The 19,602-nt window shown below is 44.2% G+C and overlaps 1 protein-coding gene across 3 annotated transcripts in view; it reads right to left on the reverse strand.

The window, feature by feature from the left end:
* LOC126334643 (LIM and senescent cell antigen-like-containing domain protein 1) overlaps nucleotides 1-19,602 on the reverse strand; it is a 66,108-nt gene that overhangs the window by 31,867 nt on the left and 14,639 nt on the right. For all 3 annotated transcript variants that reach the window (XM_049997086.1, XM_049997088.1, XM_049997087.1), the window contains 2 exons: nucleotides 12,890-13,002; nucleotides 2,158-2,350 (listed from right to left, as the gene is read on the reverse strand). In XM_049997086.1, coding sequence (XP_049853043.1) covers nucleotides 2,158-2,350; nucleotides 12,890-13,002 — 306 coding nt within the window. The remainder of the gene's footprint in view (nucleotides 1-2,157; nucleotides 2,351-12,889; nucleotides 13,003-19,602) is intronic.

The raw sequence follows: 19,602 nt of genomic DNA on the forward strand, positions 1-19,602 counted from the left end.
TATGCTCTCCCTGAAATTCTGTACGACCTCTGGTTCTTTCAGTTTATCCAGGTCCCATCTCCTTAAATTCCCAGCTTTTTCCAGTTTCTTCAGTTTTAATCTACAGTTCATAACCAATAGATTGTGGTCAGAGTCCACATCTGCCCCTGGAAATGTCTTACAATTTAAAACCTGGTTCGTAAATCTCTGTCTTACCATTATACCATGATACCTTTTAGTATCTCCAGGGTTCTTCCATGTATACAATCTTCTTTTATGATTCTTGAACCATGTGTTAGCTATGATTAGGTTGTGCTCTGTGCAAAATTCTACCAGGCGGCTTCCTCTTTCATTTCTTACCCCCAATCCATGTTAACCTACTACATTTCCTTCTCTCCATTTTCCTACTGACAAATTCCAGTCACCCATGACTATTAAATTTTCATCTGCCTTCACTATCTAAATAATTTCTTTTATTTCATCATTCATTTCTTCAATTTCTTTGTCATCTGCAGAGCTAGTTGGCATATAAACTTGTACTACTGTGGTAGGCGTAGGTTTCGTATTTATCTTGGCCACAATAATGCGTTCACTATGCTGATTGTAGTAGCTTACTCGCATTCCTATTTTCCTATTCATTATTAAACCTACTCATGCATTACCCCTATTTGATTTTGTGTTTATAACCCTGCAGTCACCTGACCAAAAGTCTTGTTCCTCCTGCCACCGAACTTCACTAATTCCCCCTATATCTAACTTTAATCTATCCATTTCCCTTTTCAAATTTTCTAACCTACCTGCCCGATTAAGGGACCTGACATTCCACGCTCCGATCCGTAGACTCCCAGTTTTCTTTCTCCTGATAACGACATCCTCTCGAGTAGTCCCCGCCCGGAGATCCGAATGGGGGACTATTTTACCTCCGGAATGTTTACCCAAGAGCCATCATCATTTAAGCATACAGTAAAGCTGCATGCCCTCGGGAAAAATTACGGCCGTAGTTTCCCCTTGCTTCCAGCCGTTCGCAGTACCACCACAGCAAAGCCGTTTTGGTTAATGGTACAAGGCCAGACCAGTCCATGATCCAGACTGTTGCCCCTGCAACCACTGAAAAGGCTGCTGCCCCTCTTCAGGAACCACACGTTTGTCTGGCCTCTCAACAGATACCCCTCCGTTGTGGTTGCACCTATGGTACGGCTATCCGTATCACTGAGGCACGCAAGCCTCCCCACCAACGGCAAGGTCCATGGTTCATGGGGGTAGGGCTGAAATTGGTAGCAAAAGAAGAACAAAGGAATTCATCAAAACAGCTGTGCAAATTGAAACGTTATTTTATTTTAATTTTGGAACCAATTTCAGCATATTTTTGCTGAAACTGGTAGGGGAAAAAAAAAAAAAAAAAAAAAAAAAAAAAAAAAAAAAAAAAAAAAAAAAAAGGGGGGGGGGGGGGGGGGAAAGAAATAACTTTTCAATTTGCACAGCAGTTTGATGAATTTCTTTGTTAAATTTTTCACGTCCACAATGGAGCAACAGTGTCATTCAAAACAAGTGACACTGCCTCTTGAATATTAGTGTTGTGCTTTCCACATTAATCCTATGATAGAGTTGGTGAAAGGGACCCTACAATTGGTGCAACTTTACTGCAGATGTACCTCAACCAACCACAGAACACAATTTTATATACATCTCTTTGGCAATGTCTCAGCGTTATTGCAGCTTTATAGGAAACTACCTTTTTCACCTGAAGCTGTTTACGCTCGGTAGTTGAAAGCTGAAAACAGCACTGCCAGCTTAAGTTCATCTATTGTCACTCTACAGCATATACCTGTCTCCCAGTGATTTCCACCTCTTCATGCACATATGGAAGAGACTTGGTTCTCAAAGCTCTGACTCCAACAAGGAACTTCGAAATACTGTTATGGAGTGATTACAATCTCAGGTGACGGAAATTTATGCAGAGGAAATTTGTAAACGCACTAAGAAATATCACAAATGATTAAATCTGAATAGTGATCATGTAGAGAAATAATAATAATGTGTAGTTTTAAGATGAACATTTGCATTACTGCTTTAATTATTGTGGAATTTTATTTTTACCTCAATGGAGGTTACTTTCCAGGCAGCCATCATAAACGACACACTGTTTTCTAATAAAAACAACGTTATTAAGAAACTTACTGGCATTTGTGGCAGACATATTTTCCCAATCCAACTGCTTTGGCTTTAGCATTACATTCGTGGCAGAGAGCACGTCCCTGATTGCGTATAAAGCCCAGGTCTGCCAATTCTTTGTCACACATCTCACAACGGAAACATCGAGGATGCCAGTTAGCATTCATTGCTTTAATTACACGTCCAATGACGAATTCACCTGGAGAACATTCAGGTAAAACAATGACAGAATTACACATTATTTACTATATAACAACAATTTGAAGTAAGTTACATCACAATAAAAGAGAAGCAAATATTTTAGGGAAAAGCAAATTTACTATTTAAAAACCTACGAAGGACAAAAAACAGTAACTTTCATTATGCAGTTTTGTCTTATATAAATATTATATTCGTTAATTTAAATGAAATGACAATAAAAGTCTTTCAGTGAGTTCTCTAATGTTCTCCAATTATTACTAAGTTACTACGAGGCCATTGCAGCATCAAAAAATGTGATATTTACATTAGCTTTGTTAAAGCAGCATTTCCACAATCACATGTATGTACAGAGTAAAGGCACCATCTGAGCAGTGGTTCCTAGGCACCATCTGAGCAGTGGTTCCTCATACTCAAACTGCTTGGGTCTGACTGACAGCTGTTCATATGATGCCTCAAACTTGTCTCTCTCTCTCTCTCTCTCTCTCTCTCTCCCCCCCCCCCCCCCTTTTTTTTTTTTTTTTTTTTTTTCAAAGTACCTAACACTGTGACTCAGCACAGAACTGATTGTGTACAACAGGCATGCACATATCCTGTGAAAGGAGAAAGAAAGATAGATGGACACAGAGTACAGATAAAGAGATAGATAGAGAGATAGATAGGGGTATGGGAATGTGAGATTTCTTATCTTGTGTATGTTAGATCAAGTCTTTGTCATTTTGCATGAAATTGTAGCATGACATTGCCAATATAATAATATATAATCTTTATTTTGTAGATTGGGATGTGGACATCATGCAGAGAAATGGTTCACAAGCATAAAACATAAATAATATAAGAAACATGTGGTTTATATGCTTTCTGTAGGTATTGTAGAATAATTATAGGAATGCAAGTAAAGACTTCACCCTACACAACACCGAAAAATTTAATTTTTACTGCAAACACAGACAGATTGAAGGTAAAATGTTCATTTATTGGTACTTTATTCTAGAATTTATACCAAAATGTTACTTTTTTGATTCGTCTTCAATGCACAGAGCCTCAGGATTACTCTTCCTGGCCATGAAATGGAAACCACGAGAGTTGGGTAGTTGATGGCACTTCATAACTTCAGAACAATGGAACCCAATATCCCACAAACAGATATTCTGTGTTAACAGCAACCACTTGAACCTACTTCTACACTATACAAGCCATATATGGTGTGTTGAGGAGGGTACTTTGTGCATATCTGTTACTTTCCCCTTTTCTGTTCTGACTATGTTCTCAGGAAGAATGATTACTGGTAAGTCTCTGTGTGAGCTTGGATCTCTCATTTTACCTATATGGTCCTTTGGCAAGATATCTACGGAAAGAAGCAATATATTTGTTGACTCTTCTGGGAGCATATGCTCTTGAAGCTTTAACAGTAAACCACAATGTGATGCTGAACACCTCTCTTGCAGAGCCTGCCAATTAAGTTCCTAAGCATCTTTGTGACAGACTGGCACTAAATAATTTGAAATGTGTTGCTCTGCTTTGGATTCTAATGCTCACTTTGATACAAAGTAATGGCCCTATAACATACCCTCATTGTATATTCAAATTTACTTTTACATCTGAAGATTCCTCTCTATTGAGAACAACATGCTGTGTTCTGTTTCCAAGAAATTTTTCAATCCAATCACACAGCTGGTCAGACAGTCTACATATTTCTTTCATTAGGTGGCAGCGTGGAACTTTATTGAATGCCTTCTGGAAGTCAAGAAACATCATCAGTCTGCATGACAATGCCTACTGCTTTCTGGGTCTTAAAGTGATTTACACAATTGTTGTTTTCAGAATCCATATTGATTCCAACAGTGGAGATTTCAGTCTCTAGAAATGTCATAACATGTGAGCATTAAACATGTTCTAAAATTCTACAAGAACCCAACATCAATGATATAGGCCCATCAATATATGCACCAGTTTGACAACCCTTCTTGAAAATGGGAATGACCAGCACTTTTTTCCAATCACTAAAAATGTGCTTCTCCAGCTACCAACTATACAGTGCTTTCATATATTCTATGTAGAATCATACTAGCATCCTGTCAGGTTCAATGGCCTTTCCTCTGTTTTCACTATTGGTCATTCTGACTTTCAAGTGACTGTTTAATGAGGCACCAGAATGCAATCCTCTACAGTAAAAATTTTATTTCCACCTTCTCTCTGTCATCCTCCGTTTTGACACCATTATGATCACAGAATGCCTGGACAGATTGGTTGGTTTAAAAGAGGGGGAATGGGATTAAACTGCTTGGTCATCGGTCCCTTGTTCAGAATAAAACAATGCCATAGGGGGGAGAATAAAACAAACAAGATGTACAACACAAAAGGGAAAGAAAGGTAAAACCACAAGAACGAAGGAACAGTAACAAACACTAAAAGGAACAAAAGAGGATAAGAAAAAAAAGAGATGCAAGAGTAAAACAGGAATGAAGATTACAGTGGTTGGCCGACTACGGGTATAAAAAGGAGAAGCCAGGCACTCTGCAACACATTAAAACCTCCACCCTAAACCAAGCGAGGAGGAGCAGTGGTTAGCACACTGGACTCGCATTCGGGAGGATGATGGTTCAATGCTGCGTCCGGCCACCCTGATTTAGGTTTTCGTGATTTTCCTAAATTGTTTCGGGCAAATGCCAGGATGGTTCCTTTGAAAGGGCACGGCCGACTTCCTTCCCCATCCTTCCCTAATCCATTGAGACTAATGACCTCGCAGTTTGGTCTCCTCCTCAAATCAACCCAACCCCCCCCCTCCCCTCCAAACTAAAAGTATTAGGGTGGAGGACATAGAGGGACAAAGGACATGAGTGAAAACTTAGATCAAATGATAAAACACAAGGGACAGCTGCTGGGATCTGGTACCCAAAAACTGATCTTCATCCAGACTTGGGAAGGTGACGTATGGCACCCAATGGTCGAGACATACCCCTCTCAACACTCCTGTTTCTACCTGCTGATAAGCTGGTGAACGAGTGCATGGAGCCGTTTAAAGGCTATTAGGTGCTCTAGGGAACAGTGCCACTTATGTCGCTGTAGAGCTCGCCGACACTCTTTAATTGCCTCAGCAACTTCCGGCGACCACCAAGGTACTGACTTTTTCTGAGGGCGCCACAAGGAACTAGGGATTGCATTTTCTGTCGCAGTTGTAGTTAACTGCTCAACCACAACATTGATGGCACCATGTGGGGGAGATTCAATGGTGACAGCAGAGATGAAGGCTTCCCAGTCTGCCTTGTTGAAAGCCCATCTGGGTAGGTGTCTGTGAGCATGAGGCCGAGGGAGTGACAGGAAGATGGGGAATTGGTCACTACCACACAGGTCGTCATGTGCTCCCCAGTGGATACATGGGAGAAGTCCTGGGCTGCAAATTGGTAAATCAATGGCTGAGAGGGAACCACGAGCCACACTGAAGTGTGTAACGGCCCCACTATTTGAGAGGCAGTGGTCGAACTGAGACAGTAAACTTTCATCATCTCTGCCTCAACCAGTAAGCACAGTGCAACCCCACAAGGGGTTACAGGCGTTACAATCTCCCAAAAGTAGGAAAGATTTAGGGAGTTGATCAATCAGTACAGTTAATACATCCAGTGATACTGCATCATCTGGAGGAAGATATAAATTGCAGACAGTTATTTCCTGTGTTGTCCTGACTCTGACAGCCACAGCTTCAAGAGGGGTTTGAAGGGGCACAGTTTCACTACAGATTGAGTTTAGGACATAAACGCGAATTCCACCTGACACGCTATTGTATTCCCTACGGTTCTTGTAACACCCCCTGTAACCACGAAGGGCAGGGGTCCGCACCATCAGGAAGCAAGTTTCCTGGAGGGCAATGCAGAAAGTAGGTTTAAAGCTTAACAATTGCCGTATCTCATCCAGGTGGTGGAAAAACTGTTGCAATTCCAATGGAGGATAATGTGATCATGAGGCTGCGAAGGCACAGAACATTCAATGAGACACCTACTTATTTCCTGAGCAGTCTATATCCATTGTGTCTGAGGATCCGGCGAGATCTAGGTCCTCAGCAGACGCCTGAATCTCCACCCGATCCTCAGACACAGAGCTTGTAGGTAGCGGTGTTGTGGGTGCTACCGCAATTACCTTGTCCTTTGGTGTCTTCTTTTTGGGTTTCTCTCGCTGCTCCTTGGGTTTCGCTGGCTGGGAGGGCTTCACTGATTCACTCTCAGGGTCTGAGGATGATCGTGAAGCCCTACGACCAGCCACTTTTGGGTTCTTCAGCCACTGGTTGGTGTCATCTTTTCCACTAGCAGCTGACACAGATGGGAGGCAGGGCACATGGAGTATGGGGATGAAACCCGGGGAGTGACTCAAGGGACCCCTTCTTAGCGAGAGGAGCCGAAGAAGACATACACTTCTCCAGCTGAGAAGTGGGGACTGGTTACCCCAGTGGTTGTGGAGGCAGTGCTCCCGAGGTAGGTGGTGCAGGAGCAACAGGGAGAGAAGTGCCCCCAACCATCATGGGTGCAGATGTAGCCTTCTGGCTCTAAGAGCCAACTGGAATTCATGGAACTGATCGGGCTACAACTGTTCTCGTAGTCGCAGCATAAGAGGTGGTCATAGCCACAAGATGGAGGCGCTAAAATTTCCTCTTAGCCTCAGTGTAGATCTGTCGGTCCAGGGTCATATATACCATGAATTTCCTTTCTTGCTGTTAAATCCTGCAGTCTGGTGAGCAAGGGGAATGATGCTCTCCGCAGCTGACACAGATGGGAGGCAGGGCACATGGAGTATGGGGATGAAAAGGACATCCACAATCTTGACATGTGATGCTGGAAGTACAGCGTGACGACATATGGCCGAACTTTCAGCACTTAAAGCACCGCTTCGGGGGAGGGATATATGGCTTGACATCACAGCGGGAGATCACCACCTTGACCATCTCAGGCAATGTGTCACCCTCGAAGGCCAAGATGAAGGTACCAGTGGCAACCTGATTATCCCTTGAAACCGTATGGACGCGCTGGACGAAATGAGCACCTCGGCACTCAAAGTCAGCACGCAGCTCATTGTCAAACAGCAAAAGAAGGTCCCTGTGGAATATAATGTCCTGAACCCTATTTAAGCTCTTATGTGGCATGATGGTAATAGAGACATCCCCCAATGTGTCACAAGCGAGTAATGCCCATGACTGGGCAGAGGATCCTGTTTTTATCAAGACTGACCCTGACCGCATTTTGGACAAGCCCTCCACCTCGTTGATGATGTGGTATGCTTCATCGCATGTCATTCGCCCTGGTGCCACCCACTCTGACCAGGGCCCTCCCCACGAGTGCCAAACAGCCGCAGCTAATGCCACCTGGCAGGATGGCCATTGCTGGGAATCCTGACGCCCCAGGGTGACGGGCATCTACTCCTTGGCGTACATGGGGAGTTAACGGCGCAGGCATCAGCAGAGCGATCCCTGTGTGGTCAGGGGGCTACAACCAACAGGGTACACGGTGCCCCACCACAATGGATGGCTACTGTGCTGCATATCAGGTGCAACCAGGCAAACAAGTCAATATCATCATCAGCACAGAAAATGATACCGCACAGCGGATAGAGAAAAAACACACCCAGGAGGATGACTTCACCCAACAGGTGGAGAATGAGCAAAAGTGCAGATCCACGTCAACGAAGGACGCGAGAGGTCTCAGCGCATGATGGACACATTGCACCATTCAAGGTGCCCTCTGCCAATTGTCTCGCTCTTCGGGAAAATTTGGAAAAATTGAGGTCAAACCCAACGGGGGACCATCACATAAAGGCTAAAATGTGTGAGACTCCTTTTAGTCGCCTCTTAAGATAGGCAGGAAAACCTTAGGCCTATTCTAACCCCTGGACTCGCAGGGGGAGCCTGGACATATGGCTTAAATTTGTTTACTGATTTAATATCGGACCAAAACTTCTTAGCATTTTTTCCAAATCAATACATAAAATTTTAATTCTGAATTCACTGACTGCTTTATGCATAGCCCTCCTTACACTGATTTTGGCATCATTCAGTTTTTGGTTGTCTGAGAAGCTTTGGCTACGTTAAAATTTGCAGTTAAGCTCTCTTTGCTTTTGTTGCAGCTTTTCACAAGTTCTTTGAATCATAGTGGGTCTTTCCCATTCCTCATAACTTTACTCAGTACATAGCTGCCTAAGGCTTGTAGTACAACGCTCTTGATACTTAACATTTTTGGTCCTGGAGAGGAATTTTTCTTGTTGACCGTTCTGGTGATCTGAAATCTGTTTTTGGCACTCTTGCTACACAGATGTATCTTCCTACCTTTCTTTATATTTCTATTTACAGCTGCACTGATTGATGCTGTAATAACCTTACACTCATTGCTTCCCTGCTCTATGATGAGCTGAAAAGGTCAGGCCCAATGGTGACCAGAGGGTGGAATATTTTATCTTACACAACTCTGTTTTCTAATTAGCTGCTTAAGGTAGCTTCTGGACAAGGCATTTAGAACAATTTCACATGATTCCCTGTTCCTATTACTGGCATTTAACCATTTGAGTCTTCCTTTCTACAGCTGATAAGTTGAAATCTTCACCTAATACAACAACGTAACTGGGAAATTTATGTGAAATAGTCTCCAAGTTTCCCCTCAAATGTTCCCCCACTGATGGTCCTGAAGCAGGGAGTCTACAAAAACATTCAGGGACCATGTCTGATCCATTTTTATGTCTTAACACAAATTATTTCACATTCTGAATCTATACTAGTCTCATTAGATATTACCATATTTTTTATGGGTAGAACATGGTTCCACCAACAGTGCTCAATCTACCTTCGCAATACATATCCCCATAGGAATTTAGAATTTATTTTCCATTAACATCTGATTTCAGTCAGCTTTCTGGCTCTAGCACAATGTGGAACTTGTTATTGTACATAAGCAAGGCCTCTGCAGATGCTTCTGCAGTTAACTGATAATATACTTCCTGTACATTTGGTGTTCTGCAGCTTGAGAAATTACAAATATGTAATATTGATTATTATGTATTTGATGTAAGCTGCTTTTAGATTTTAGTTCATTTTATTGGACTTCGACTAGTATTGGGTGTTTGACCATAATAAGCGGTATCTTTACTACACAAGACAAATCTCTCTTGTAACATGCAATTTATAGTACATAGTGCTTTATGTGTATGTCGTTTTCTATATCACAGTAATGTGACTTGCCTTAAGTAACACAAATTAGAAGGAACATTATATACAGTCTATGGCTTACAACAAATAATGATCTTTGCATGTACCACGATAGACTGCTTCTTACCATATAGCGGAGGTGTTGAGTCACAGGCAAGCAAAACGGAAAGACTGCTAGACACATAAGCTTTCAACCCAAAGGTGTTGTTCTGAATTACACAACACACACACACACACAAACATATTACAAAAATGCAACTCACACACACATGACCAGTGTCTCTGGTTGCCGAGACATTATTCCATCTTGGATCTTCCATTGTTTCATACATAACTATTAATGTGACATATTATTTTGTAAACAATTTCTTTCTTTTGTCTGCCATGATGAAAGTTGCTCTTTTTAATTGTTGGGGATAACGTTCTTCCTTGTGTGAAATCAGAATGTATGTTATCAGGCCTCTGGAGAACCATCTTTATCCTAAAACACACACATTTGCACTCCTTACTTACTCCACTATAGTAGTAGCTGCTTCCTTTATGTAGTGCATACCTGACTTATTACGAGAGTCCTACAGTGCTGCATCTGACAGTGAAGATCACTAAATTCCCATCCAAGGATTTCACTGAATCATCTGTGACTATGGTTTAAGTTTTCCTCTCAGCTGCAAACAAGAGGACTATGTTTGGTTCTGGGAATGAGGCTTTGAAATGCTAGCTCTGATTCCATCCAGTGAGTGAAGCTAGCTGTCTTCACTACATCTGTAAACTCATTTTACAAGTCATTGCACATCAAAAGATACTTCATAGAAATGTTGCTTTCAGTGCATTTGTGTGTTCATGTAAAATCTCTAATAGTCATTCTATATTCCTGGCTCTACTATGACATACGTTCAGATAACAAAAGGCCGGCACTACTTGAATTGTCCTCTTATTGCAACTGAACTTCTTACATCACATTCATTGGCATCTCCAACGCTCAAACAAATTACCACCTAACACTCCAGCTACTCTACAGATCAGCCTGTAGTCACAATCTTCACTACAATTACATTATCTCATCAAATTATGTGTAGTAACCGAGGACAGCCTTTGAACTCTGGCGACAGGTGTCATTCGTGCTGAGATGAGCTACAATTTACAGCTGGGTGCAGCCAGTGTGCTTATCTGATATCACTTTAATCTCCTCCTATCTTGGATGATACCCTCAATGAGCAAAAAAAAGTAAACACTGGCCTTCCTTCCCAAGCTGCCCACCATTTCTCAATGAGACTCCATCAACCGCATACTGTTGGAACACTCAAAAACAAGCAACTCCACCCTGTGCATTTGTGCGGACCTATAAGGAAGATCAGTCCCAATCCCAACAGATGACGGCACCCATACCAGTTCAGATGTACTTTCAGCAGCAAGTAATACCTTGAACTTGTTTTAAGGCAAAACAGGACAGCCATGCAACAAGTATCCTCTTTCATCTTCCACCCAGAGATCCGCATCCCGCCACTGTTTAACATTCCCATCAAGTGAGTGTCAATCAGTCAGGACAAGTAAACCAGAAGGCTCTGCAAGATCATGGTACCAAGTGACTATAGACACCAGAGGTGACAAAACATTCATCTCCGATGCCCCAAAACCACAGCAGGCCAGGGCCTGAAGCCTGTCTGTGCACAGAGGGCAATTCCACTTGCACTCATACACAACAAATATAGTCCTTACCCAGCTCTAACCAATGTGATGTTTGTCTGTACTACAAAGCATATAAAACTAATTCATGCAGTCACTGGAGAAAATCTAAGAATTTCTGCTACACTACTTCTACATCTATGTCTACAAACATTTTCCATGTGACACTGCGTGGCGTGTAAGGGAGGGCTACCAATCATTTCCATTCCCATATCATTCGCAAATTGAGTAAGAGAAAGATGACTGTCTATATGCCTCCATTCAAGCCCTATTATTTCTCCTCTTATCTTCACGATCCTTAGGCAAAATGTACAGTGGCAGCAGTAGAATTGTTTTGCAGTCAACTTCAAATACCAGTTCTCTAAATTTTTGCAATAGTGTTTCACAAAAAAAGAATCCTGTCTTTCCTCCAGTGGTTTCTATTTGAGTTCATGAAGCATTTCTATAATACTCACGTGTTGATTGAACCTACCAGTAACAGATTTAGCAGATTGCCTCTGATTTGCTTTGATGTCTTCCTTTCATATGACCATGTGAAGTTCCCAAACACTAGAGCACTACCGAATAATGAGTCACACTAGAGTTCTATAAGTGGTCTCCTTTACAGATGAACCACACTACCCTAAAAATTCTCCCAATAAACCAGAGCTGAACATCTGCGTTCCTTATTACTTCTCCTTACATGCTCATTCCATCTCATATTGCCTTGCAATGCAACACACAGATATTTAATTATGTGATCATGTCAAGTAGCACACTACTAATGCTGTATTTGAACATTTAAGAATTGTTTTCCCTACTCATCTCCATTAAAATTTTTCTAAATTTAGAGTAAGCTGCCATTAATCAAGCCAACTTGAAATTTTGTCTAAATCATCTTGTATCCTACATTCACTCAATGATAACAGCTTTCCAAACACGGTAGTATCATCGGCAAACAGCAGCAGACTGCTGCACAACCTATCTGTCAGATCATTTATGTATGGAGACAATAAGAGCAATGCTATCACAGTTCACTGGTGCACTGCTGACAATACCCTTATCTCTGATAAATACTCACTGTTGAGGACAATAAGACTGGGTTCTTTTACTTAAGAAGTCATCGAGCCATTCCTGCATCTGGGAACCTACTGAACATGATTGTACTTGTACCTTTGTTAAAAGTCTGCAGCGGGGTTCTATGTCAAATGCTTTCTAGAAATCTAGGAATATGGAATCTGCCTGTTGCCCCTAATCCAGGGTTCGCATACAGGACATTGCACAAGAAAAGGGCAAATTCAGTTTCACACAAGTCATAGTTTGTAAATCAGTGCTGATTTGTGAGCATAAGCTTCTCCATTGCAAGGAAATTAATTATAAAGGGTTAATAAGGATGAAAGGTATGTGCTTTGAGGAGTGATAGTATTAATGATTCTGGACAAAAAACTTCATACGGACACGTGCCTTATTCCAAATGGTTTCCAGTATAGAAAACATTTAATACCACTTTTGAATGTTTTCTTGAATAACTAAAAAACCACATCCTCCAAAGAACACACGTCACAGTACAAAACACTAAATTTTCTGAAAAAATGGTTCCATTTATTTTTTTATGTGGGCCAAATAGTTGTTAGATACTGAAATACTCACATGACACACATGCACTGTATAAATAAGTTCAAACTTGGAATCACTTACCACATTTTCCACAACATGGTGCAAATAAAACATGGAAGTCATGTTCGCAATACTTTCTTCCTTCAAACTCATAAAAAATACCTTCTGGAAATGGTCTGAAACATTGCGCACACCTAAGAAAAAATCATAATGCCAAAAATGAATCATTACTAATATGAACACAACAGAACAGCAGGAATCAAATTTTCCACTTATTTTTCTAATAAAGTTACAATGTGTACACATCATTTGAAATACATCAAATTCAAAATTATCAATTCATTCTTAAAATTTGAGGTTGATACAGAAAATGCAGTTCCGCCAGCTCTTGAGAAAAACAATAATTCTGAAGTTATGAACTATAAATTATTAAACTTGGTCACTGTTAAAAATTACTGTTTGTACTTTTATTTTATTTAATAACCAAAGTAATTAAGCAAAACAATGAAAATAATCAATTTTTGCCAAAATAATTTAATTGGACAGATAACAAGTCTACTTACCAAGCGGCGGCAGAACACACATATCACAGAAGGTAGGCAAGCTATGGAGCCACTGGGTCCTCCTTCAAGAGGAATGGTTGAAGGGGAAGAAATAGGGTGAAGGAGAATGACTGGAGAGGTCTGAAAGAAGGGGTAGATTTTGGGAAAGTCACCCAGAACCATGGTTCAGGGGAGACTTACTGGACGGAATGACAAGGAAAGACTGTATCGAACGAGATTTGCAAACCACAGAACTTAAAGGTGGAAGACAGGGTAATATGTGAGAGACAGATTACTGCTTAAACATCGTGCAAGAGTTAATCAGAATGAAAAGCAAAGTGCTTTGTACATAACAGAGGTGGGAGGGGGTGATGAAAAATAGACAGGTAAGCAAATGAAAGATGTATAAAAATAATACAGAGTGAAGGAAAGAATAGTTTCGGTGAAGAAATGTTGAAACGGAAGAAATTAACGTAAATTAAGATCAGGTGGGAGGCAAGAAGCAAGGACATGTTGTAGCGCTAGTTCCCACCTGTGGAGTTCTGAAAAACTGGTGTCTGGGGAAAGAATCCAGATGGCGCCAGGCGCTGAAACAGGCACCGAGGTCATGATTGTCATGTTGTAGAGCATGGTCTGCAATGGAATATTGCATGTTACGAGTATACAGCCTCTGCCTATGCGCATTCATCTTAATTATTAATTTGGTGGTAGTCATGGCAATGTAAAAGGCCAAACAGTGTTTACAGACAGCTAGCATGTGACTTGCCAGGTTGGTTGGTTGGTTGGTTTGTGGGATTGAAGGGACCAGACTACTAGGTCCATTGGTCCCTTTTTCCACGAACTTTAAACACCCACAAAGAATAAGAACAAACAATGAAGATGACAAGATACAACACAGAACAAGAAAGACAGAGACCAGACAAAAGGAATTAAAATCACACCAAGTGTGACAGTGGTTGGCCGACCATAGAAACAAAAAAGGAAAAGTCAATCACCAAGAAATGCATCAAAAACTCCAATCTAAAATTGTGGGCGATTAGTCCAACAAGGTGTGGACCACCGTCAAAGCTGACCCGCACTGACATAAAGGTGCGTCCTCGCGGCGCAATAAATAGCTGTGTGTTATCTAGGTGTGGCCAATGCACAGCTGGCAGAGAACAACAGAGTCCTTGTGAGAGACACGCAAGGAGGAGCACCATGCACCCGTAGCCTCTCTGATAGCCTGAAGTTTATTGGGTGAAGGAAGGGTGCTCCATTCTTCACCCCAGACGCGAAGTACCTTCTGCCGCAAAACTGACCTGAGGTCACTCTCCGAAAGGCCAATCTCCAAGGCTGGTGCACCGACAGCCTGTTTGGCCAGCATGTCAACACGTTCATTTCCCGGGAGGCAAACATGACCCGAGATTCACACAAAGGCCACAGAGCGGCCGCAACGCGCAAGAATATGGAGGGACTCCTGGATAGCCATCACCAGACGAGAGTGAGGGAAACACTGGTCGACAGCTCATAAAACACTCAGGGAGTCACTACAGATAATGAAGGTCTCACATGAGCAGGAGCAGATATACTCTAGGGTGCGAGAGATGGCGACCAGAGCCTTGAAATGCAGCAAGGATTGAAAGAAAGTGGCGGCAGAGGGCCTCAGGAGAGGCTGAGTCCTTTGGGCCCTGTGTCAAATCAAGTCGAAGGCATGGGAGGGGCACACTCCAAAGTGGTATGTGCAGAGGGGCCTGGAAAAGACGTGGGAGAGGGAAAATCTCAAGCCCAGAGAGAAGAGCTCTGACGTGAACCGCAATCGTACACCCTGGCTGGGGCTGCCGTTCCGGAAGATGGACGACCGACTGCGGGAACAGGAGACGATAATTGGGATGCCCGGGCAAACTACAAACGTGTGTAGCATAAGCAGCCAGTAATCATTGGCGCCAGAACTGCAACGGAGGGACACCTGCCTCCACAAGTATGCTGTTGACAGGGCTTGTCCAGAAAGCTTCAGTGGCGAGTAGGATCCCACTGTGAAGGATGTGGTCCAGCAATTGCAATGCAGAAGGAGATGTCAAACTGTAAGACAGGCTCTCATAATCTAGAGGGGACTGAATTAACGCCTGGTACAGTCGTAGCAGGGTAGACCAATCGGCACCCCGGCTGGTGTGACGCAAGCAATGGAGAGTGTTAAGGTGCCGCCAGCACATCTGTTTAAGCTGCCGAATATGAGGGGGCCAAGTCAACTGTGTATCAAAAACCAACCCCAAAAACCGATGCGTCTCCACCACAGCAAGAGGTTCGCCGTCAAGATAAAGCCGTGGCTAAGGGTGAACAGTGCGTCGCCGGCAGAAATGCATAACGCAGGTCTTGGCAGCTGAAAACTGGAAGCCATGTGCTACAGCTCAAGACTGTGCCTTGCGGATAGCGCCCCACAGTTGCCGTTCAGCAGCTGCAATGACAGTGGAGCTAAAGCAAGGAGGAAGTCGCCAGCATACAAGAAGACTGAGACAGACGTTACCACCGCCGCAGCGAGCCCATTAATTGCAATTAAAATGAGGTAGACATTTACGACAGATCCTTGCAGTACCCCATTCTCCTGAACTCGGAGAGAACTATGGGAGCCCACAACTTGCACGCACAAGGAACGAAGCGACAGAAAATTTTGTATGAAAATCTGGAGCGGACCCCGAAAACCCCAACCATGAAGTGTAGACACGATGTGATGTTGCCATGTCGTATCGTATGCCTTCCGCATGTCAAAAAAGATGGCGACCAGATGCTGACAGTGGGCAAAGGCCGTACGCATGGCAGACTCCAGGCACACCAGATTATCGGCGGCAGGGCAACCCTTATGGAACCCACCCTGAGACGGAGCGAGAAGGCCTCGCTGTCCACCTCCAGTGGGTGCTTGCGAGGTTTCAACAGTGGATGCGATCTGGCCTGGGAGCCGTATCACGGCACGTGGCTAGGGCACTTTGGAATTCCCACTCACTGAATGGAGCATTGTATGATTCAGGATGTCGCGTGTGAAATGAAATGCTCCAACGTTCCAACTGCTCTTTCAGGGAGTGGAAGGCCAGTGGGTAATTAGCAGAAGCAGAACTCTGAGCAAAATGCTCTGCTAAGCGGCTTGGAATTGTGTTGAGTCAGTACAGACTGCTCCATTCAGTGGAACCGCAGGTACGCTGACGAGTGTCCGATAGTCATAGAGTCGCCTGATCTTGGCCCAAACCTGCGATGGAGGGGTACGGAGGCCATTGGTGGAGACATACCTTTCCCAGCACTTCTGCTTACGTTGGCGAATGAGGTGTTCCAATGAGGGATGCCATTTTGTGATGCTGGAGTGCCCGCCTGCTATCTTTAATCACCTCGGTGATCTTGGGCGACCACCAAGGCACAGTCCTTTGCCAAAGGGATCCAGAAGAACATGGAATGGCTGATTCTGTGGCAGTAATGATGCCAGTGGTGACAGAGTGAACCACCACATCAATGGCATCATTGGTAAGAGGCTCAATAGTGGCAATGGAGGTGAACAAATCCCAGTTAGCCTTATTCACAGCCCATCTGCAGGGGCGCCCAGAAGAGTGATGCTTTGGCAGTGACAGAAAGATCGGAAAGTGGTCACTACCGCACAAGTCATCATGCACACTCCATTGGACAGATGGTAATAGGCTAGGGCTGCAGATCGAAAGGTCGATGGCTGAGTAAATGTCATGTGCCACACTGAAATGTGTGAAGGTACCAGTATTTAAAAGAGAAAGGTCGCGCTGTGACAATATTTGCTCAACGATGCTGCCTTGTCCTCTTGCCACTGATCCACTCCACAGAGGATTATGGACACTGAAATTGCCCAGTAACAAAAAAGGTGGCAGCAATTGGTCTATCAGCCCAGCCAGGAAATGTTGTGGGACATCGCCATCCCGTGGAAGATAGAGACTGCAGACAGTTGCAGCCTGAGGTGTTCACACCCGAACAGTGACAGCCTCTATAGGTGTTTGTAGAAGGACAGACTTGCTGTAAAGAGAGTGAAGGGTGTAGATGCACACACCACCACATACCCTCTCATAAGCCGGGTTCTTATAATAACCCCGATAGCCACGGAGGGCGGGAGTTCGCATCACCAGAAACCAAGTTTCCTGAAGAGCAATGCAGAGGAAAGGGTGAAGGCTGAGAAGTTGTCGGAGCTCAGCAAGATGGTGGGAAAAAACGCTGCAGTTCCCTACTGGAGGATGACATTGTCCATGGTCAAGATAGGCGTGTAGGGACCGAGGAGGCAGATTACACCATTGGGTCACCTGCTGCCACCGATTGAGTACCGACGGGAGTGATATCCATCACGTCTGAGGGACCGGCAAGATATAGGTCCTCAGCGGGCGCCAGATCCCCACCGCGACCTCGGTTGCAGAGCTTGTAGGTAGCAATGGAGTGGGTGCCACCACCATTTCCTTGGTCTTAGGGGTCTTTGATTTCAATTTCTCATGCTGTTCCTTCAGTTGCCCTTGCTGGGAGAGCTTCTTTGATTCAGTCTCTGGGACTGAAGAGGACTGTGAAGCCCTACGAGTAGCTACCTGGGGCTTCTTCAGGCCCTGACGGGTGTCTGGTTTGGCACTGGTAGGAACCTGGGAAGGGAGTGACCCAAGGGATCCCTTCGTAGCGAGAAAATTTGAAGAAGACTTATGCTTCTCCAGCTTAGAAGTGGAGACTGGTGTCCCCGATGGTTGAGGGGGTGCTGCTCCCGAGGTAGGTGGTACGGGAGCAACAGGGAGAGAAGTGCCCCCCACCATCAAGGAGGCAGGTATGGTCTTTCGGCTCTGAGAGCTGACTGTATGTGGTGCGATGGATGGAGCTGTAATGGGAGTGAGAACAGTGGCAGCATAAGATGACATCATGCGCACGGGATGAAGCCGTTCAAATTTCCATTTAGCCTCAGTGAAGATCAGTGGGTCCGGGGTCTTGCATTCCATTATTTTCCGTTCCTTCTGTAGAATCTTACAGTCCGGCGAGCAAGGGGGATGGTACTCTCCGCGGCTGACACAATTAGGAGGTAGGGCACATGGAGTATCGGGATGGGATGGACGACCACAATCACGACATATGAGGCTGGAAGCACAGCGGGAAGACATATGGCCAAACTTCCAACACTCGAAGCACCGCATCGGGTGAGGGATATATGGCTTAATATCACAGCGATAGACCGTCACCATCTTCTCAGGTAATGTGACCTTCGAAGGCCAAGATGAAGGCACTGGTGGCAATCTGATTATCCCTCGGACCCCGGTGGACACGCCGGATGAAATGGACACCTCATTGCTCTAAGTTGGCACGCAGCTCGTCATCGGACTGTAAAAGAGGATCCCTGTAGAAGATAATGCCCTGGACCATATTTAAGCTTTTATGGGGTGTGATAGTAAGAGAAACATCCCCCAGCTTCTTACAAGCGAGTAATCCCCGTGACTTGGCAGAGGATGCAGTTTTTATCAAGACTGACCTGGACTGCAGTTTTGACAAGCCCTCCACCTCCCCAAACTTTTCCTCTAAATGCTCTACAAAGAACTGAGGCTTCATGGACACAAAGCTTCGTACAGACTAGATACCAGGGCAAATACGTCTCGCTGTCATTCATAGCCTTTTGTTCCTCCCATAGTGTAGCCAGGGAGGGGAATGATTTGGGGTCATAGATGTTTGCATTAAAGTGAGCCCTCGAATGCTTAGAGACTGCTGGTGGTTGTCCATCAGCAAGAGAAGATGTGCCACACTTCATTGCGTGTCATCCACCCTGGTGCCACATACTCCGACCAAGGGCCCTCCCTACGGATGCCACCCAGACACAGCAAGGGCTACGTGGCAGGATGGCCATTGCCAGGAGTCCCGATCCCCAGGGAGATAGGCATCTACTCCTTGGCATATGTGGGGAGTTAACAGCGCAGGCATCAGTAGAGCGATCTCTGTGTTGTCAGGGGGCTACAACCAACAGGATACATAGCGGCCTCACCACAATAGACTGGCTACCTTGCTGGATATTAGGCGGCAAGTGGTCCATAGTTGTCGTCAACGCAGAAAGCAACACTGCAGAGTGCGTGGCGGAGATTGCACTCAGAAATGTATCCTCATCCAAGAGATGGTGAGCGAGTGGGACTGCAATGCAAGGACAAATAAGCTGGCTAAAGGTCTCAATGTACGAAGAACACAACGCACCAAGTAAGGCGCCCTTCGCCAATTGGCTTGCTCTTCGGAATAATTTTGAAATATGGTGGTCAAACTCAAGAGGGG

Source organism: Schistocerca gregaria, chromosome 2, assembly GCF_023897955.1.
Source record: "Schistocerca gregaria isolate iqSchGreg1 chromosome 2, iqSchGreg1.2, whole genome shotgun sequence".
NCBI lineage: Eukaryota > Metazoa > Arthropoda > Insecta > Orthoptera > Acrididae > Schistocerca > Schistocerca gregaria.